This window comes from Neophocaena asiaeorientalis, unplaced genomic scaffold (assembly GCF_003031525.2).
Source record: "Neophocaena asiaeorientalis asiaeorientalis breed wild unplaced genomic scaffold, Neophocaena_asiaeorientalis_V1.1 scaffold280, whole genome shotgun sequence".
Lineage (NCBI taxonomy): Eukaryota > Metazoa > Chordata > Mammalia > Artiodactyla > Phocoenidae > Neophocaena > Neophocaena asiaeorientalis.
The window spans coordinates 5252109-5271967 of NW_020185321.1; the positions used below are offsets into that span (position 1 = coordinate 5252109).

A 19859-nucleotide genomic window follows, 5' to 3' on the forward strand; every position below is an offset into this window, starting at 1 on the left:
TGCTGTGAAGAAGCTGGCTGGGAGGGAGAGGTGGAAGCAGGAAGACTGATAAGATGGGAGCAGTGACTGTCCAGATGTCTATGAAAGGCGTGGAGAGGCACATACGGGAGATGACTGTACTCTGCTGGGGCTACAGGAGGGTTTTAAATGGGGAGAGATGGTACCAACATGCTCTTTCCCTAATTCACCCGTGGGCCCTGCTCTGCCAGCCCCCCACCCCAGACCACACACGAAGAAGCAGACCTACCCTCAGCCCAGCCTTTACCTCCCTGCTCAGGGCAGTGTATGGAGCAATTGACAGATAACAATGCTCCCGTTGTCTCTCTGCCCCCATCTCTGGGGGCCTCTGATTCTTCTTTCTGCTCTACAGGCTCGCAGCACTGACAGCCTGGATGGCCCAGGGGAAGGCTCAGTGCAGCCCCTGCCCCCAGCTGGGGGGCCCAGTGTGAAGGGCAAGCCTGGGAAGAGGTGAGAGGTGAGGGAGAGGCTCAACTTAGGAGGGGAACCAAGCGCAGGAGCCACTAGTGACCTGTCACCTGTCCCCCAGGCTCTTGGCTCCTCGAGGTCCCTTTCCCCGGCTGGCTGACTGTGCCCATTTCCACTACGAGAACGTTGACTTCGGCCACATTCAGGTATGGGGGCAGCACCAGGTGGGTAGGCAAGATCCCACCCAGCCCTGAAGCAGTATCAGCCACTTTACCGCTGAAACCTACCCTTGGGACTGGGTGCTCAGTGGCAGGAGCTGCAGGGCGGAAGGGGAGAGTTGTTCATTCTTTCATTTGTTCCTTTATTCATTCAGCAACAACTTTTTGTTAGGTGTATGCTTTGTGCCAGGACCCTGTACTCTGACTAAGACATCACGAGGCCCTGCTTTTGGGGAGGCTCAGGAGGGAGACACAGACCCATCCTTAGATAATGCCGATCTGGAGAGGTCAGGGCTGGAAAAAAAGTGAGACCCTCACCTGGACCTTTGTTTCCCTCTACAGCTCCTGCTGTCTCCAGAGCGTGAAGGTCCCAGCTTCTCTGGAGAGAATGAACTGGTGTTTGGGGTGCAGGTGACCTGTCAGGTGAGGCCACCCACCCCTGCCTCTCATCGAGCCTGGCGGACTGGTTGCCACAGTCCTCAGCTCAGGGTAATGGAACCATTGCTCCCTCCTGTCCTTCCCGCTCCCACAGGGCCGTTCCTGGCCAGTTCTCCGCAGTTATGATGACTTCCGTTCCCTGGACGCCCACCTCCACCGGTGCATATTTGACCGGAGGTTTTCCTGCCTCCCAGAGCTTCCCCCACCCCCAGAGGGTGCCAGGGCTGCCCAGGTAAACTACTTGTTGTCCCAGCCCCTACCAAGGTGTGTCCTCATCAGAGATGTGTGAAACCATCAAGGCAGGGGAATAGATCAATATTTAAGCACTGGTATGGCCCGAGTCCCAGCCAGTCAGAGGCCTTAGAACTGCAGCAGGGTTCTGGAGACTCCTTTTAGTTGTAGGATCATAGGGAGTTCCCGGGGGCTCCATGGAAGGGTCAGAATGGCCAGACCAATGGGGGCACACGGGGACTTAGCATAGTCTATTTAACCAATTGATATAACAGCATTTCAGTACTTAAGAGCAAACGGAGCAGCACCCATGCGTACAAGTTGAATTTCGGCTCTGCCAGAGGCGAGCTAGGGCAGTATAGGAGGGCAGTGGGCTGTCTTGGGTGGGGTCTTCTCACATAGTCCACTCTGACCACCTGCCCCCAGATGCTGGTGCCGCTGCTGCTGCAGTACCTGGAGACCCTGTCAGGGCTGGTGGACAGTAACCTCAACTGTGGGCCCGTGCTCACCTGGATGGAGGTGGGCCCGGGCAGGAGGGCTTGGGCTGGGAGTGAGTGAGGAATGTCTGGGGAGCAAGAACCAGCCTGGGAGGGTGTGTGTGGGCACAGGAAAGAAACGAGTAGGAGTGGAGGAGACGCTGGTATTTCAGTGTCTGTGTGGGCGCTTGCCTATGAGGAAAAGACGTGTGTGCGCGCATGCACGCACAGGTGTTGAGCTGTAGGGATGTGAGAATTTCAAGGTATATTGGTTAGAAATAGGTTTGGCTGTAGCTCACAGAATGCCGGGCTAAGAGTGGCTTAAAGCAGCAGGGTTGGTTTTTTTTTAATTAATTAATTAATTTTATTTTTGGCTGCGTTGGATCTTCGTTGCTGCACGTGGGCTTTCTCTAGTTGCAGGGAGCGGGGGCTATTCTTCGTTGCGATGCACGGGCTTCTCATTGCGGTGGCTTCTCTTGTTGCGGACCACGGGCAGGCTCTAGGAGCGCGGGCTTCAGTAGTTGTCGCACATGGGTTTCAGTAGTGTGGCTCACGGGCTTAGTAGTTGTGGCTCGCGGGCTCTAGAGTGCAGGCTCACTAGCTGTAGCGCACGGGCCTGGTTGCTCCGTGGCATGTGGAATATTCCCGGACCAGGGCTCAAACCCATGTGCCCTGCATTGGCAGGCGAACTCTTAAGCACTGCGCCACCAGGGAAGCCCTAAGCAGCAGGTTTTTAGATAGCAGATGTGCAGTGTCTGCTATGGAGGACGAGGGTGCAGGGGTGTATCAGAAAGACTTCGGGCAGGAGAGTCCTGGGACATGGAAAGGGCCTTGTTTTGGGAGGGGCAAGGATGTAGGTGTTTGACCAATAGCTCTGAGTGACAGGGGCTCTTGGGTGGGAGACAGGTGGTGGCCTCCATTGGGCATGGAGGAACCTTCTCTGTCTTTATTATTGCCTTTCTCTGGCCTCTCCCTGCCACGTTCTCTTCCATCTCAGCTGGACAACCACGGCCGGCGACTGCTCCTCAGTGAGGAGGCCTCACTCAACATCCCTGCGGTGGCCGCTGCCCATGTGGTGAAGCGGTATACAGCCCAGGCACCAGACGAGCTGTCCTTTGAGGTGAGGCTGTGGAGGAGCAGACTCCAGCTGGGTCCCCACTTCCCCTGCGCCTTCTGACCCTCCCTCCTCACACCTGCCCACTCCCAGGTGGGAGACATTGTCTCAGTGATCGACATGCCGCCCACGGAGGATCGGAGCTGGTGGCGGGGCAAGCGGGGCTTCCAGGTGAGCCTGGCTTGGGGTGGACACGTGGGGTCGGGGCACCGCGCCAGCTCAGATGGCCCAGTCACTGACCCCAAACCCTCCTCAGGTCGGATTCTTCCCCAGCGAGTGTGTGGAGCTGTTCACAGAGCGGCCGGGTCCAGGACTAAAGGGGGGTGAGTGTCTTGGGCAAAGTGGGGAGGCCCTCCTGCATCCTTTGTCTGCCATCCATCCTTTCCACCCCTTGTTCGCCCCACAGATGCCGACGGTCCCCCGGGTGGTGTCCCAGCTCCCCAGGGTATCTCCTCTCTGACCTCAGGTAATGCAAACGAGGGGCGAGGCCCTTGCCTCCCACCCCATCAGACCGGGGGCTGCACTGACCCTGTTTGACCCGCCTTTACACCCACAGCTGTGCCCCGGCCGCGTGGGAAGCTGGCCGGCCTCCTCCGCACCTTCATGCACTCCCGCCCTTCCCGGCAGCGGCTGCGGCAGCGGGGCATCTTGCGGCAGAGGGTCTTCGGCTGTGACCTTGGAGAGCACCTCAGCAACTCAGGCCAGGATGGTGAGGCCCGGGCCCACCTGCCCTGCCCGATCCTCCCAGCCAGGCTGCAACCTGCCCAGCCCTGACCCCGCTCTTTCTCCCAGTGCCCCAGGTCCTTCGCTGCTGCTCTGAGTTTATCGAGGCCCATGGGGTGGTAGATGGAATCTATCGGCTCTCGGGTGTGTCATCCAACATCCAGAGGCTACGGTAAGGACCCTCCACCAACCCCTTCCCTCTGCAAACATTTATTGAGCATCATCTCTATTCCAGGCCCTGTGCCATGTGCTGGGGACACAGAGTTATTGGGAGGGCACAGGGCAGGGTTGGACCGTGGTGGGGGCAGGGAAGGCTTCCTTGAGGAAGTGACACCCCAGCTGAGGTCTGAAAGGTGAGAGCAGAGCAAGCACTCAAAGCAGAGGGGTCGGCCTTCACTGAGCACCTGCCACATCCAAGCGCTAGGCACTGGGGACGCAGTGGTGAATGAGACAACCAGAAAATCCTGCCCTCACGGGGCCCACGTGCTAGAGGGGGAGCCAAACAAGGAAATGAGAGAGTTTACAATAGGTGACAAGTGGTATGGAGGAAAAAAGACAGGGGTAAGCAAGATCATAATAAGAAAACGGTGGGGGGGGAGGTATTGCGGTTTTCAGTAGGGTGGGCGGAGAAGGCCTCCTGGGGTAGAGCTCGCTGTGGAGGAGGTGAGGGAGCGAGCCATGTGCTTATCCACGTTGGAGGGAACAGCCAGCGTGAGGGGAAAGCAGCAGGAGATGATGTCTGCGAAATGATTAGGGGCAGAGCATGCAGGGCCTTTTTTTTTTTTTTTTTGCGATACGTGGGCCTCTCACTGCTGTGGCCTCTCCCATTGCGGAGCACAGGCTCCGGACGCGCAGGCTCAGCGGCCACGGCTCACGGGCCCAGCCGCTCCGCGGCATGTGGGATCTTCCCGGACCGGGGCACGAACCCGTGTCCCCTGCATGGGCAGGCGGACTCTCAACAACTGCGCCACCAGGGAAGCCCCATGGGTGGCCTTTTTGATGACTGTTAGGATTTGGGCTTTTACTGGGAGTAAGAGGGGAGCCACAGGATGGGTTCTGAGCCCAGGAGGGGCAGCACGCATAACAACAGTCAAAGAGGTGGGAAGCAGTGAGTCATGGGCTTTCAAGCTGACAGGAGGCCGTGAAGCAAGAGCGTGGAGCCTGGGGCAGTGAGAGATGAGGCCGAGGTCACGTGCATAGAGCTTTTACCTGAGAGGGTGGGACACCGCCAGGTTGTGAGCAGGGGCCGCTGGGATTTCAGCTGCATTTTCCAGTGTGACCTCTTGGAGCCAGGAAAATGGCACAACTTTGTGGACAGAGCCCGGTCATACTGTGGAGGCAGATAGCCTTGGGTAGCTACAAGCAGGGCATCTCCCACCTGAGTGTCCTCCTCTGTAAGTGGGGTGCCCTTGTCTTTGGCACATAGGGTTGTTGGGGGAAAGGGGGGCTCAGTAAGGCTCTGAGAGCCTCTGAAGAGCCCAGCACAGGAAGAGGATTGCATCCACCTGTGGACACTTTAGGGGGCGGGGGAAGGACACGGCCAGGTGGGCTAGCTCTGACCCGAATCTTCCTCCTCCTTGACCTGGTGGCCTCAGGCATGAGTTTGACAGTGAGAGGATCCCTGAACTGTCTGGCCCCGCCTTCCTGCAGGACATCCACAGCGTGTCCTCCCTCTGCAAGCTCTACTTCCGAGAGCTGCCGAACCCCTTGCTCACATACCAGCTCTACGGGAAGTTCAGCGTGAGTGAGGGTGCTGGCAAGGTTGGAGGGTGCTGGGAGGCGTGCGGCCCCCTCATTCATGCTCACACAATCTCAGGAAGCCATGTCAGTGCCTGGGGAGGAGGAACGCCTGGTGCGGGTCCACGACGTCATCCAGCAGCTGCCCCCGCCGCACTACAGGTAAACCAGGAGGGGCAGGGAAGGGCTGTGGTGGGCTCCCAAGGGAGTTGAGGCTCAGGCGTCCCCCTCCGCTTCCACCCCCAGGACCCTGGAGTACCTGCTGAGGCACTTGGCCCGCATGGCGAGACACAGTGCCAACACCAGCATGCATGCCCGCAACCTGGCCATTGTTTGGGCACCCAACCTGCTACGGTAAGCTGGCAGCTCACCAGCCTGCCCCCCTAGCTCCCTCCCACAGGCTGGGCCTTGAGTCTCCCCCTCCCCCTCCCCCACCCCAGGAACCCACCCAGCTTTTGCTCTCTTGTTCATTTCACATATTTCTTAAGTGTCGGATGCCAGTATGCCAGCCCCTGTTCTCAGCACCGGGGACACAGTAGTGAGCAGGAACCTGTGCTCTGGGCTCACATTCTCATGCGGGAGATGACAGTGAACCATTACAAGAAAAACACAGAGCGCTGTCTGATGGCGATGAGTGGCAAGGAGAAAGATTACAAAGTGGGGAAGGGAGATCTGCAGGGCCATGGCATTCGAAATGTTTAGACTGGCAGTGAAGGCTTCAGGAAGAAGTCTTCCATGGCCAGCAGCAGGGTAAGCCCCAGAGGATTTGATGGTGACCAAGACAGGCAAGTTCTCTGTTCTGGAGGAGTTCAGTTCTTGGGAAACAGATAAGTAAATAAATGAAATAGATGGTACATGGTAGGTATAAGAACTACAGGAGAAAAAATAAAGACAGACCTGGAATATAGAGGTTTACAATTTTAAATGAAGTGGGTGGGGAAGACTCCATTGAGAAGGTAACATTTGAGTTGATACCTGCAGAAGGTGAGGGAAGGACCCATGTGGATATCTGAGGAAGAGCAAACTAGGCAGAGGGAATAGCAAGTGCAAAGGTCCTGGGGCTGGGTCAGGGCCTAGTGTTTTGGAGGAGCAGCAGAGGGGCCAGTGTGACTGGAGCTGAGTGAGTGAGGGAGGGGTTGAGGGGGAGGAGATGGTAAGGTCAGAGAGGTGATGGACCAGGTAGGGGAGGGACTTATGGGTTGTGGGTCATGGTGAGGACTTTGGCTTTTACCAGGAGTGAAATGCAGCCAGAAGAGGGCTCTGAGCCAGGAGGGCCCTGATCTGACTCAGGGGTTCACAGGCTCCCTCTGGCTGTGTGTGGGGAGCAGACTGTAGGGGCGGGATGGGAGCAGGGAGACCAGGGAGGAGGTTGTGTGATGGTCCAGGAGGGAGAGCATGGAGGCTGGGCCAGGGTGGGGGTAGTGGAGGAGCAGAGTTTAGATTCTGGATAGACTTTGTAGGTGGAGCCCACAGGGTCTGCTGAGACTGGATGTGCGTGTGAGGGAAAGACGGGCCAAGGACAATTCTAGGGTTCTTGGTCTGAACCACTAGAAGAAGTACACTGACTGAAATGGGATAGGCAGGGAGGGAGCAGGTTTGGGGAAGGGTTGAGAATGCAGTTTTAGTTTGACAGGGTCAGAGACATTGAATGATAGTCATTGCTTCTAAGGCTCCCTACCTCGCCTGGCCAGAACCCACCAGCTGGGGCTCGAGGCACCGGGCCACCCTCCCCGTCCTCCCATCCAGGTCCATGGAGCTGGAGTCAGTGGGGCTGGGGGGGGCAGCAGCCTTCCGGGAGGTGCGGGTGCAGTCGGTGGTGGTGGAATTCCTGCTCACCCATGTGGACGTCCTGTTCAGCGACACTTTCACCTCTGCTGGCCTTGACCCTGCAGGTATGCCCATCCACCCCCGATGTCCTGACTACTGCCCCCTCATTGTCTGGGCTGCAGCGGGAGGGCAGGTGGGCTCCCAGCCCCATCCCTATCCCACTGAAGCTGGACCTCCCTTCTGGCTCCTTGAGGACCCCGCCCCGGCCTCTCCCTCCCCTCCCCCACCCAGCCCCACCCAGACTCCCCGCCCAGCCCCGGACCCCAGCCCAGTCAGGATTCAGCACGTCGGAGGGCCCTCTGGCTCGAGGTAACTGAAGCCAGAGCCGCTGTCCTCGCTGGCTGCTGGGAGCTGCCTCCTCATCAGCTCGTTCTGCCTCACGCCTCCTCCTCACCTGCCTGCTGCCCGCCCGTTCCCGCCTGATCCGCCCTGGCCCCCTGCCTTGCCAGCCCGGGTGGGCACGCTGCTGGGCCGGGGCTTGGGCTGTAGCGCTTGGCTTTGCCTGTGGCCTTGAATGGTCCCAGAGCTGACGGCTGCCCCCTTTCCCGACTTCCCAGGCCGCTGCCTCCTCCCCAGGCCCAAGTCCCTTGCGGGCAGCGGCCCCTCCACTCGCCTGCTGACGCTGGAGGAAGCCCAGGCTCGCACCCAGGGCCGGCTGGGGACGCCCACCGAGCCCACAACTTCCAAGGCACCAGCTTCACCTGTGGAAAGGTGAGTGGGAGGCCTGGAAGGGGAGGGGCTCGCCGGGGGTTCCCAGCTCTCAGCCTGCCTCCTGTGTCTCACCCAAACTCCAGGAGGAAAGGGGAGAGAGGCGAGAAACAGCGGAAGCCTGGGGGTAGCAGCTGGAAGACCTTCTTTGCCCTGGGCCGGGGCCCCAGCATCCCCCGAAAGAAGCCTCTTCCCTGGCTAGGGGGCACCCGTGCCCGACCGCCACCTTCAGGTCAGAGGCCGGGCAGCTGGCGTGGTGGTCAGAGAGGCACTGCGTAGTGCCCCCCGTGACCCTTCTTCCTCTCCCTGCAGGCAGCCGACCTGACACTGTCACGCTGAGATCTACCAAGAGTGAGGAGTCTCTGTCATCGCAGGCCAGCGGGGCTGGTGAGCACAGGGCAGCGCTGCCTATGCCCAGGTGGAGCTGGGAGGGACTGGGGCCCTGAGCTGGCCTCCCAGTGGTGTTTTCAGATTTGGGGGTCTTGGATTTTTTTCGTTTTTAATCTGGACCATAGGTACAATAAGTTGGATAAAGCTTCACCCTTGTTTCCTGATGCACTATGATCACTGGTCCATGCAGCGTCCTTTCAAAGTCTTTTATTCATCCCTTTTGAAAAAAATTAAATAGTATAATGAACACCCATGAACCCACTGGCCAGAACTAAAAGAGCGCCACTGTGTTACCTGCGAACTCTTCCCCCTCCCACCTGCTGCCTCCCCACCACAGGCATCCTCTAAATTTGATAGTCTTCATCCCTTTGCATTTACAGTTTTATCACATACAGGTGCAGGCGTCAATAACATACTGGGAAGTTCTCGTTGTTTTGAAACTTTAATTAAAGGGTACCATTAAAAGCGGTATCGTGCTATGTGTGGATTCACTCACCACTACATTATAGGCTGCCATCCGCGCTGCTGAGTATAGCTCAGCCTCCTTCCTCTCCGTCACTCTCTAGTGTTCCATGTGTGGGTGTCCCCTTGGGAGTTGCTTGTCCATCCTCCTCCTGATGGATCTGGGGGCTCTGATGAGCTTGCCCAGGAGTGGAGGTGCATACTGTATGGTATGCTCACGTCCAACTGTACAAGACAAGGCCCAAGTATTTCCCAGACGTGGTCGCCCCACGCTGTACTCCCAGCCACTGTGTATGAGATCGTGCTGGTCTCATGCTCACAGCCAGTGGGGTCGTCAGACTTCATTCTTGCCTTTGGGTCTGGAAGGATTCTCTTCATGGACTTGCCATTTATTTCCTTTATCACCCATGAGGCTGAACAGCTCTCCCTGGATTCCCAGCCATTGTGACCCTGTCCAGGGACGTGCCTCTTCATGTTATTTCCCCAACTTACTGGGTGGTGTGTCCTGTTCTCACTGATGCATATAGGTATGTAAAGTTCTGACCCCTGACCCCTAACTGCGCCCCCCATACTGCCCTTCCAGGCCTCCAGAGGCTGCACAGGCTACGGCGACCCCACTCCAGCAGTGATGCTTTTCCTGTGGGCCCAGCACCTGCTGGCTCCTGCGAGAGCCTATCATCCTCCGAGTCCTCTGAGACCTCCGAGTCCTCCGAGACCTCCGAGTCCTCCGCAGCTGGGCTGGGGGCGCTCTCTGGTTCCCCCTCACACCGAGCCTCAGCCTGGCTAGATGATGGGGACGAGCTGGACTTCAGCCCACCCCGCTGCCTGGAGGGGCTCCGGGGGCTTGACTTTGATCCCCTTACCTTTCGATGCAGCAGCCCCACCCCAGGGGACCCTGCACCTCCTGCCAGCCCGGCACCCCCGGCCCCCGCCTCTGCCTTTCCACCCAGGGTGACCCCCCAGGCCCTCTCGCCCCGTGGACCCACCGGCCCTGCCTCACCCATTGCCCTGGACATCTCAGAGCCCCTGGCTGTATCGGTGCCACCCGCTGTCCTGGAGCTGCTGGGGGCTGGAGGAACGCCTGCCTCGGCCACCCCAGCGCCAGCCCTCAGCCCCAGCCCAGGCCTGCGCCCCCATCTCATCCCCCTGCTGCTGCGTGGAGCTGAGGCCCAGCTGAGCGACACCTGCCAACAGGAGATCTGCAGCAAGCTGGCACTGCCTGGTCCCCGGGGAGCCCAAGGCCAGCACGGTGAGTACTGTCCAGCCCACCTGATCCCGCACCCTCACAGCCCTGAGGCTGCGCCCAAGACCCTGCCGACTCCTCTTCCCACTCCTCTCCTAGGTGCTGGTATGGATTCACCGCTGCTGCCCCCACCCCTGTCCCTCCTTCGTCCTGGGGGGGCCCCGCCCCCGCCTCCCAAAAACCCAGCGCGCCTCATGGCCCTGGCCCTGGCTGAGCGGGCTCAGCAGGTGGCTCAGAGACAGAGTCAGCAGGAGCAGGGCAGCACCCCGTCTGCTCCCCACTCCCCTTTCCATGGCTCGCTGTCCCTGGAGGTGGGCAGTGAGCCCCCAGGGACCTCAGGGAGTGGGCCACCCCCCCGCTCCCTAGCCCACCCAGGTGCCTGGGCTCCGGGACCCCCACCCTCCCTACCAAGACAACAAAGCGATGGGAGCCTGGTGAGGAGCCAGCGGCCCACGGGGACCTCAAGGAGGGGACCCAGGGGCCCTTCCCAGGTCAGTGCCCAGCTCAGGACAGGTGGGAGGTACAGGGATGTGCCAGAGATGGCAGCCCACTTCCTGTGTTCTGTCCCCCCACAGGTTCCTACCCCTGGCTTCTTCTCCTCAGCCCCCCGGGAGTGCCTACCATCCTTCCTCGGGGTCCCCAGGCCAGGCTTGTACCCCCTTGGCTCCTCATCCTTCCAGCCCAGCTCCCCAGCCCCAGTCTGGAGGAGCCCCCTGGGTCCCCCTGCACCACTGGACAGAGGAGAGAACCTGTACTATGAGATCGAGGCAGGCGAGGGGTCCCCTTACTCTGGTCCCACCCGGTCCTGGAGTCCCTTGCGTTCCATGCCCCCAGATAGGCTCAATGCCTCGTATGGCATGCTTGGCCAATCACCACCACTCCATAGGTCCCCCGACTTCCTGCTCAGTTACCCACCACCCCCCTCCTGCTTTCCCCACGACCACCTTGGCTACTCAGCCCCCCAGCACCCTGCCCGGCGCCCCACCCGACCTGAGCCCCTCTATGTCAACCTAGCCCTAGGGCCCAGGGGTCCCTCACCCGCTTCTTCCAGCTCCTCCTCCCCTCCGGCCCACCCCAGAAGCCGCTCTGATCCTGGTCCCCCAGCCCCCCGCCTCCCCCAGAAACAGCGGGCCCCCTGGGGCCACCACACCCCTCACAGGGTGCCTGGGCCCTGGGGCCCTCCAGACCCTCTCCCCTACAGGGCAGCCCCACCAGCCTATGGAAGGGGGGGCGAGCACCACCGAGGGTCCTTGTACAGGAATGGGGGGCAAGGAAGGGAGGGGGCTGGTCCCCCACCCCCCTACCCCACTCCCAGCTGGTCCTTCCACTCTGAGGGCCAGACCCGAAGCTACTGTTGAGCCAGAGCTGGGAGAGACCTTCCTCCTTTCTCTTCTCCCTCACTGATCTTGGTCCAACCTAATCCCTTGTTTTGTATTTTCTTGAGCTCCTGACCCCTACCCCAGGTTTCTAACTTTGTAACTTGCCTCTGATGTGGGTCCCTAACCTGTTATCATAGCTTACCTACCCTGGGCTGAAGGGCATGCCCATCACCCCACCACCCTCCATCCTGGGGGCTCTTGCACAAATCTGAGAGGGTTAGGCTGACTCCCTGTCCTCCCTTTCTCTCCAGGAGTTCCCAGCATGTCCTGTCCTGTGCACAGGGGGTGGGGGGACAGCTCCTGCCATCTCCCCCCACATACCCCACTAAACCATCTGACAAAATTAATGAATAAAAATGGTGAAAATGTGGCTGCTAGTGTCATGCTGGGGCCAGGCTCAGTGAATAAAGAGGCAGTAACAGATGGGTTGCTTTCTCATTTTATCATTTCAGCAGGTGCTAAGTGGCGAGTCACTCCTGGGAGACTCTGAGGGGCAATATGTGCAGAGAAGGGGCCACGGGTGCCCTAACAATTTGTGTCAGGAGTGGGATTGAGCCTGGGCCTGTCTTCAAGTTGGCATCCACCTTGTAGCTCTGCTATGAGCTCCAGTATCTCACTTCTGCAGGCTGGAGAAGAGACTTCCTCTGATCAGCTCAGGGCTGGGCGCCTGCAGGAATAAAAGACTAGAGCTGCCACCCGGTGGCCACGGAGCTCAGGATGGCCCTGGGAGGGTGGGGTGGGGCAGGGGCTGGGCTCAGGGTCCTCTGCTTCACCTGCCCACGTGGCCTTCCCTGCCAGCAGTCTCCAGGGTGTGGGAAGCCTCCCTGTGGGTCAGTAGGCAGGGGGTGCGCTCACAGGGCTGGGGGTCAGCAGGGCAGCCCTGTGTGTGTGCCACCGCGGCCCCTGCAGGGCTTGGATCTTGGCTGAGAACTTCCTCTCAAACTGCTCCTCAGAGCTCTGAGTCCCCAGCAGGGAGGCTGAGTCCTGAAGGCTGGAGTACAGGGCAGGGCCCTGGGGGAAGCAGGGTTGGTTGGGGGTCACAGGTCATCGAGTGGACAGTTGGGGGTCCCAGCGGGTCCCTGGTCAGAGGAGAGGCAGCCAGGGAAATTGGGGTTGGTGACAACTGGAGGGAGGGGTCACAGGTGAGCAAATGGTTGGTGGCACAGGGCTCAGGGTATCCATACTGTTGATCTGGGCTCCAGGCAGCGGTCCAGGCTGACGCTGGCTGTGGGGCTGTGCCCTGGGCAGAGGCTGGGGCTGGGACTCGAGCTGCTGCCCGAGTCCCAGGCTGCACCCCTCTGGACTTTGCTGTGGCCCGTGACCTGCAGAGAGCGACGGCAGAGAGCTGGCATGGTTGCCCAGGTGCCCCACAGCTCCTGCTACCATCCCCTCCTTGCCCTCTAACCTGGTGGAGACCCCTGGGGTGAAGGGTACAGTGTGGTCCAATCCATTGGGGAGCTCACCTCAGAGGCTGAGTCCTGTGGAGAGGAGGCTGGGTGTGGGACACGGGCCCTGCCTGAGGTTCCAGGGCTACCACCCACCCTGGCCGACCTGCCCTATACCTGAGCCATGGCCTTCTTCAGCAGGTATTGTGTACTCTGCAGGCTGCCCCAGTGGTCAGCAGGCCCTAGACCCAGCCCAGCCCGAACCAGGGCCTGGTGGGGGGCTAGCACCAGGGGGTCCAGAGCTGGGCTCTCACCGGTCTCCAGTTCAGGCCCTTCTCTTCCAGCCCAGGGAAGCTCTCTTGTGAGGAAGCATGATTGGGGGACCCGAACGGGTGGGGGCCTCACTGGGGCAGGGAGCGGGGTCACTCGCTGACCAGTGAAGACCTCCTGGGCCAGGATGCAGAAGCTGTAGAGGTCTGAGGTGGCGGCAGGCGTGTTACCGCAGATGAGCTCAAGCGGCAACCACGGGTACAGTTCGGGAGGTGGGGGCAGCCCTGGGCCTGGGCCTGGGCCTCCCCACGGGTAGCCCTGCCGTGGCCTGTGGAGGCCAAGGAACCTGGTGAGCCAGTGGCCGCCGGACAGGGACGCAGGGGCAGGCAAGCGAGGCAGGCACTCACCTGGGCCGCAGCCATAGTTGGTGCAGCGTGCGACCGTGCTCCAGGCTGCCCACCTTGGCCAGGCCTGGCCGCATCAGCTGCACAGCATGGGAGCTGAGGCCTCCAGGAGCATGCCAGCGGGCCTGCAGGAACAGCAGGGCCTCCAGCACCTGCAGCGGCAGGTGGCCAGGCAGCAGGCCGGCACAGGGCAGGGGCCCCCTCTCTTGGTCCCAGCCACACGGGTTCGAAGAGAAGGCACAGCCCCGACGGGTCGGCCGAGGGGCTCAGTGCCGTCAGCAGCAACAGGCTGGGGTGGTGCAGGGCTCTGGGCAGGCGGAGAGCAGGCCACTCGTGAGGAGGCCCCAACCCACACGGGGCAGGGGGCTGCCCTCGGGCACAGATCACCACGCACCAGGGGCTGACGATCTGCCTCAGCCACCAGAGGGAGGGGAAACCGAGACCCCGGGTCACAGTGGCAGTGGTAGAACCAGCACCCTGTCTGTGGTATCCCTCCCTACGCCCGCCTCCTCTCAGAGGCCTACAAGACAGTGCACAGAACTGGGTACCCACTTGCCCGTGGGGAGGGGTCACACCAGTAGGAGGGCTTCATGCCAAGCACTGGCCCAGAGGTGAAGACTGTAACTGCGGCCACGGCCACACTCCCTGCGCTTCTGTTTCCGAAACACTTGAGTCGGGAGGGCAGGCAGGAGACTGCTCTGCAGGACTGGGCTGGCCTGGTGGGAAGGCTGCGGTGACGTACCTGCAGTGCTGAAGGTCAGGCAACAGCACGTCAGGCTGGGCTCCAGGTGCCTTCAGCTGCCACACGGTCACGGGCACGGGGTGGCCCCTCCACAGGAGGCTGGAGAAACGGGGAGGGGGAGAGAGTGTGGGTCTGAGACAAGGGGGTTTTCCCTGTAAGGGGAGAGGAGAGCTGGACTCTCCCCCGAGCTCTGCTGCACAGCCAGGCAGGCGTGTGGGAGGGGTCTCTCTCTCACTTGGCCATGAGGGTGTGGGAGCTGCTCTCATAGGTGCGGTCGGGCTCGCCCCGGGCTGGCAGCCGCTCCTCGGGGTCCACCTGTTACCAGCCCCAGTGGCCACAAGCTGCTCCGCTGGGGGTGGGGAGCGGGACCACGAGGCAGGAGGAGGACGGAGTGGTCCCCACTCCCTCCAACATCTCCCGCTTACCTGGCCGAACCCTACGGCTGGGATTTGGGGGGTTCTCCTGATCTGCTCCGGCCTCCGTGCCCTGGGGTAAAGGGCCGTCTGAGAGTAAGTCCAGGGTAGCTGGGAGCGGTGGGTGGGCAGGCTTCAGGATGTGGGCTGTCACCTGTCGGCCTGCATCAGCCGCACACCACCACACAGGCTCTGTCCAGAGCTGGCCTGCAACTGGCCCGGGGGGGCAGTGGGTGCCAACTCACTGCCATGCACCAGTGCTGATGTGTGGGCACGGCAGAGCTGTAATGGCTCCAGCACCCGGACAGGGGGTGGCCCGTGGGGTGAGGCAGGGTGGGGCGCCCGCCCCGACGCCCTCACCCCACCCCGGCCACGGCCCACCTCCCAGCTCTGCTTGGCACCGCCCTGCTCTGCCCACTCCCGAGGGGTGCGACCCTGCGGGTCGTGCAGACGCAGGTCCCCCCCGCCTGCAGCACGTGCAGCGTCACCAGGCTGCGGCCCGAGCAGGCGTCCGCGTGCACAGGTGCTGCCGTCCAGGCAGCGGCTGCAGCAGAACGATGAGAACAGTAGTGGATTAGGAAAGGGACAGGCGGTGGCAGGGTGGGAGGACTGAGGGATAAAGGGGTCACTACGATCATGGGAGGTGGCTCTCAAGACGGGGGGCTCACTTGGGAACACAGTGGAGTCTGAGAGGGTGAGAGGATAGCGGTGAGCATGGGAGGCAGTGGGAGAATGGGAATAGTCACTGGAGGATAAGAAGGGGCGGACTGAGAGAACAAGGTGGGGGCTGGTCACTGGGGATGGGAGGGGGTCTGAGGGAGAGAGGCCTCTGGGGAAGACAGCCCTGGCTGTCAGGCTCCCTGGGACTCAGACTCAGGGCGCTGGGAGTGTGGGGCATCACCACCTGTCCACTCACTGGTTGGGGCTGGCACCAAAGGCCAGCAGAAGCTGCACGGCAGAGCTGTGGCCCAGCAGCGCCGCGAGGAAGAGCGCCGTCTGCCCAGCAGAGTTCTCACCATCTACCTGGACAACGGAGGGGCAGCAAGGTTGAGGATTACCCCTGCCCTTTACTCCGGGGGCAGAGGTCCTCTCCCAGTTCCCTGCCCCCACAGTCCCTCCTTGACTGGGTGATCCTTGACTCCAGGTTCCGTCTCTATGTCCTAGAACGCCCACCTTCCAGTTGCTGGGGACTCTGCCTCAGAATCCATCTCAACACAGTCCTCACCATTAAGTCCACAGAACTGGAACAAGGTGACATCTACCTGCTATGCCAATATCCATCCCCCATCCCAGAGGTGTCAAAATCACACCAAGGTACCCAGGGGCCAGGAGGAGGTGGACTTCATGGGCACTTGGGCTTATAGGAGCCTCGTGCACCGTCTAGGGCAGGCAGGCTCCACCCAGCTCTACTTCACTATATGAATACGGGTCCCATGTGGTCAGCACCAAATTCAAGAAAAGCAAACTCTCTGGATTTCGTCACGAAATCTCTCAAGTTTATTTTTGAACACTGCATTTAAGAGCTGAATCCAGGTAGTAACCTCCTCTGGATTCAGCCTCCATGCCCTTGCCAATCCCCTACTCACCGTCATCCTGCTCAGAGCCCCCCTCCCAACCCTTCATCTCCACACCCATCACGTCCCAAGCCCTGTTTCTCTGCATGCATCATCCCTGAGTGCCTCTTCCTCCAGACTCTATCCCATATACCCATGGTGTCTCTGTCCTTGCATTCCTATGTAACTGGCAGCCACAGCTAATTAATCAATGTACTTGGTCCAACCTAGCTTGGTCTCTGCTGCAAAATCCCTCCAAATGTGGTCCTTCAGGCACCTCTGAATATCATATTTACTGCATCCTATTTTACTCAGTAGCCTGCCATCTTTTGCAACGGCATCCTAACTGGTTTTCTGCATTTGTTTTGCCCTGCAGAGGGAGCATCTTAAAACACAAATCATTTCACAATATAATCATTACGATAATCACTTCATTTCACATATAACCTTATACAAGTTGTTCCAAAACAGAAAAATAGAAAAAGAGGGCAAGGCTCATTTTTATGAGGCTAGTACGACCTTAACTCCAAAACCAGATGAGAGTTTCCAGAATCAGAAATGAAGCTATATATCAATTCAATTTATGATCATATACGCAAAGCCCCTAAATAAAGTAAAAAGGGTAACCCAATCGATTTATTCCCAGAAAGCAAGGATGATTCAACAAAAGAAAATCTATCGATGTAACAAAACACATTCATGAATTAAAGGACAAAAATCACGTACAACTGCATCAGTAGAAAAAAGCACTTGATAAAATTCAATACCTACTTATGATTAGGGAGAAAAAAAACCCACCGCAGAAAACTAAGAATAGATGGGAACTTCCTTACTTGATAAAAATTACAAACCAAAACCCAAAGAGCAAGCATGGTACCTAGTGCAGAAACATAGTTCTCTTCTCTTTAATATCAAGAACAAGGAAAGAGATGTCCATTGACAGCAAGGTTTGGGGGTTCTGGCCAGTACCTTATGACAGGAAAAAGAGATTGGAGTTTAAAGATGGAATAGCTGAGACCAAACTGTCACCGTCTGCAGATAACAAAAAAGGAAAAGAATCAACACACAATTACAACTATTAAGCAAGTTCAGAAAGTGGCTGGATACACAATCAACTTACAAAAATCAATGAAAAACAGAAACTAAATTTGATGGTGTTAATTTCCTGCCTGCAACTCCGATGGTTTCCAATCACACACAGAACAAAATCCAACAAAATTCACACCCCTCTTAAGGCCCTTTCCTGTCTGTACCTGCTGCCCCCTCAGCTTCAGTTCTCTCCCTGAGCCCCCTTGCTCCTTGCTGCTACTTACACATACCCAGTGTGTTTTGACTTCAGGGCCTTTTGACTGGCTATTCCATCTTTCTGAAGTGCTCTTCCCCCAGCTGTCTGCATGACTGACTCGTACTGTGGGACCCAGGTATCACCCTATCTGAAAGGCCATCCCCTTTACCTCTCCTTTCTATGCCATTCTCATCACTCTCTTAAATTCTTATATTAGATTTCATTCACAATGACCCAGAAGGTCATGTGTACCCATAAATCGCCATCGCAGACAACAGAGCCTTGGCACACGATAGGTACCTGCTACACAATTGTTGACTGGCCAACTGAAGTCGCACCCTCCGTTCTGCCCCTTGATCTTGTCCCCCCAGGCAGTTCCAGCAGCCAAACTCTCACCTCTCCGAAGGAGCCAGGTGAGGCCCCAGCCTGGGCCCCTGGCCATAGCCAGGCGATGCAGACGGCCCACCTGGCCTCCTGGATCCCGAACGGAGCCCAGCTCCACGGGGAAGCGAGAACGCAGTGAGGGCATCTGTGGGCTCTGGACTCAGCTCCTGGCCAGGGATCAGCTAGCGGGTCTCATGAGGGCATGAGGAAGTGAAGGACTAGACCTCTGGCGGGCAATAAAGACAGAGCTGGCTGGGAGTCCAGGGGGGCAGACTGAGAAAAAAAGGCAATTCAGAAGGGGTCTGCTTTGGAGAGAGGCATTAGAATGAGAAAACGGGTGGGCTCTGGGACAGCTACGGAACAGGTCAGGGGTCCAAGGGAGTCTGGGAGTGAAGAGGATCTATGGAAATCTGAGGGCTGGGCACTCCGTCTGGGAAAGAGGGTGTAAGGGCTACGGGGATAGGATTTGGGCCAGGGAAAGGAGTCTGGGGGCTTGGGAAGAGGGTCTGAAGACTACCTAGGGGCTGGAGGAAGAGGGGTCTGAAGGTTAGGACCTGAGAGGGGCTGGGGTCTATGGGCTGTGAGAGGGAGGCGTCCAAGGGAGGAGGACAGTCTGAGGGCAGGGTCTGCAGGCTTGAGGAGGGGTCTGAGGGTCTGAGGGTAGTGGCTGGGGTCTGTCACCTGGGAGAGGGTCTGAGGGTTGGGGGCGTGGGCTGAGGTTTAGGGAAGCGTCTGTGTGCTAGGATGGGGTCTATGGATTATGAGAAGGGACGGAGGGAAAGAAGGGGTCTGAGGACTGCATCCGTGGGCTGAGGAGGGAAGGGAGCGCATAATGAAGACAGGGTCTGATAAAGGGGTGGGTCTGAGGGCGTAGGAGGGGTGGGAAGGACGGGAGGAGTGTGAGGGAGGGGGAGGTCTACCCACGTGGCTGCCACGTGACCCCGTGCGCTAGTTCTGGCGTTCTGAGCGGGAATCCTAGGCTCCTGCACACCAGCTGTCTCTGGCCACCGGTGTGCTTGTGCAGTAGCCTCCCTCCCCTGAGAGCTGCCCCGCGGCCCTGAGGTGCCCCGGTAGGAGAGACAGCAGTGGCCACCCCAGAGCTACTGACTGCCCCCTAATGTTACCTCCTTCTTGTTTGGGCTGGCGGGCCCTTTATGATCCCCGCCCTTGGCTGTCTTTCCATGCTTTTCACCCACACCCATGGGCGGTTTCCTCCATCTCAGCCCCAGCCTCTCTTCTTTGCCCCACAATGTCCTGATACTCTGCCTCTCTCTGGACGTCCCCTGGGACCCTCACACCCACTGGGTCCCGCGCTGGCCTCAGTATCTCCCCCAAACTGCATCTCCTCCCAGATCCCCATCTCAGAGTTGGACCCACTGTCCCCTCTTTAAGCCAGAGCCCTGGGCCTGGCCCTGAATGTCTCCCTCAAATCCAGCCTATCAGCTCCACGGCCCTTCTGCTCAGCCTCCCGATTGCTCTTTCCACCAGCCCCCTCCTCCCTTCCCCACACCCTCCCCTGCTCTACCCACCTGCCAGGATTCTCTACCCCAGCTTCCCCTGGGCTCTCAGGCGGAAAGCTCGAGGTCCACTCGCCGTGCTGCAGCCAAGGGACTCTCACTAAAGCCCGACCTGACTCTGTCCCTCCCCTGCTTCAAAGCCTCCTTACTCCCCAGTGCCCTTGGGACAGAGTTGATACCCTGCAGTGTGGCACCAAAGACTGCATCTTCTGGCCCCCCAGCCTCCATCCTTGTCCCCCCACTCTGCAGTCCGTTTACGCACATGCCCTTGTCCTGGAATGCCCTTCTCAGTATTTACTTGGTTATTCTTATGAATTCTCTGGGACGCCCTCTTGATCACCAGGTGTCTCCTCTGGCCTCCTACAGCCTCCAGGCTTTTCCCAACGTTGCCCTGATACTCTGCCTGGGCTCCCCTCATCACAGCCCTGACCACCCTGGGCTGTTGCTGTCTGAAGATGGGTCTGTCTACCCCTACTGGACTAAGAGCTCTGTGAGGCCAGGCCTGGGGTTGTGTTTGGTCACTGTTGAATCCCT

General features: G+C 59.1%; 2 protein-coding genes across 13 annotated transcripts; one reads left to right on the forward strand and one right to left on the reverse strand.

Annotated features, from left to right (window-relative positions):
- The first annotated feature begins 223 nt into the window (after positions 1–223).
- ARHGAP33 (Rho GTPase activating protein 33) lies at positions 224–11742 on the forward strand. Its single transcript, XM_024734012.1, has 21 exons — positions 224–468; positions 548–632; positions 987–1067; positions 1177–1314; positions 1740–1832; positions 2787–2909; positions 2997–3074; positions 3160–3226; positions 3310–3369; positions 3460–3612; positions 3696–3798; positions 5222–5366; positions 5443–5525; positions 5610–5717; positions 7110–7255; positions 7748–7901; positions 7985–8130; positions 8211–8285; positions 9334–9999; positions 10093–10484; positions 10569–11742. The coding sequence occupies exons 1-21, from the start codon at positions 308–310 to the stop codon at positions 11349–11351; spliced, it is 3840 nt and encodes a 1279-aa protein (XP_024589780.1). The 5' UTR covers positions 224–307; the 3' UTR covers positions 11352–11742.
- Positions 11743–11808: 66 nt separating this feature from the next.
- Positions 11809–18693, reverse strand: LOC112392281 (inactive serine/threonine-protein kinase TEX14-like). Of its 12 annotated transcripts, none has more exons than XM_024733945.1 (8): positions 17821–18689; positions 14174–17108; positions 13435–13738; positions 12935–13355; positions 12836–12850; positions 12557–12694; positions 12146–12383; positions 11975–12039 (listed from the first exon to the last, which is right to left on the reverse strand). In XM_024733945.1, exons 3-7 carry the CDS (start codon positions 13506–13508, stop codon positions 12204–12206), a joined length of 828 nt encoding a protein of 275 aa, XP_024589713.1. In that variant the 5' UTR covers positions 13509–13738; positions 14174–17108; positions 17821–18689; the 3' UTR covers positions 11975–12039; positions 12146–12203. The 12 variants fall into 12 exon arrangements, with proteins under 12 accessions (XP_024589722.1, XP_024589713.1, XP_024589712.1 ...); XM_024733944.1 differs by having other exon boundaries at positions 14174–17171; XM_024733948.1 differs by having other exon boundaries at positions 14174–15609; positions 17109–18689.
- Between the last annotated feature and the right edge of the window lie 1166 nt (positions 18694–19859).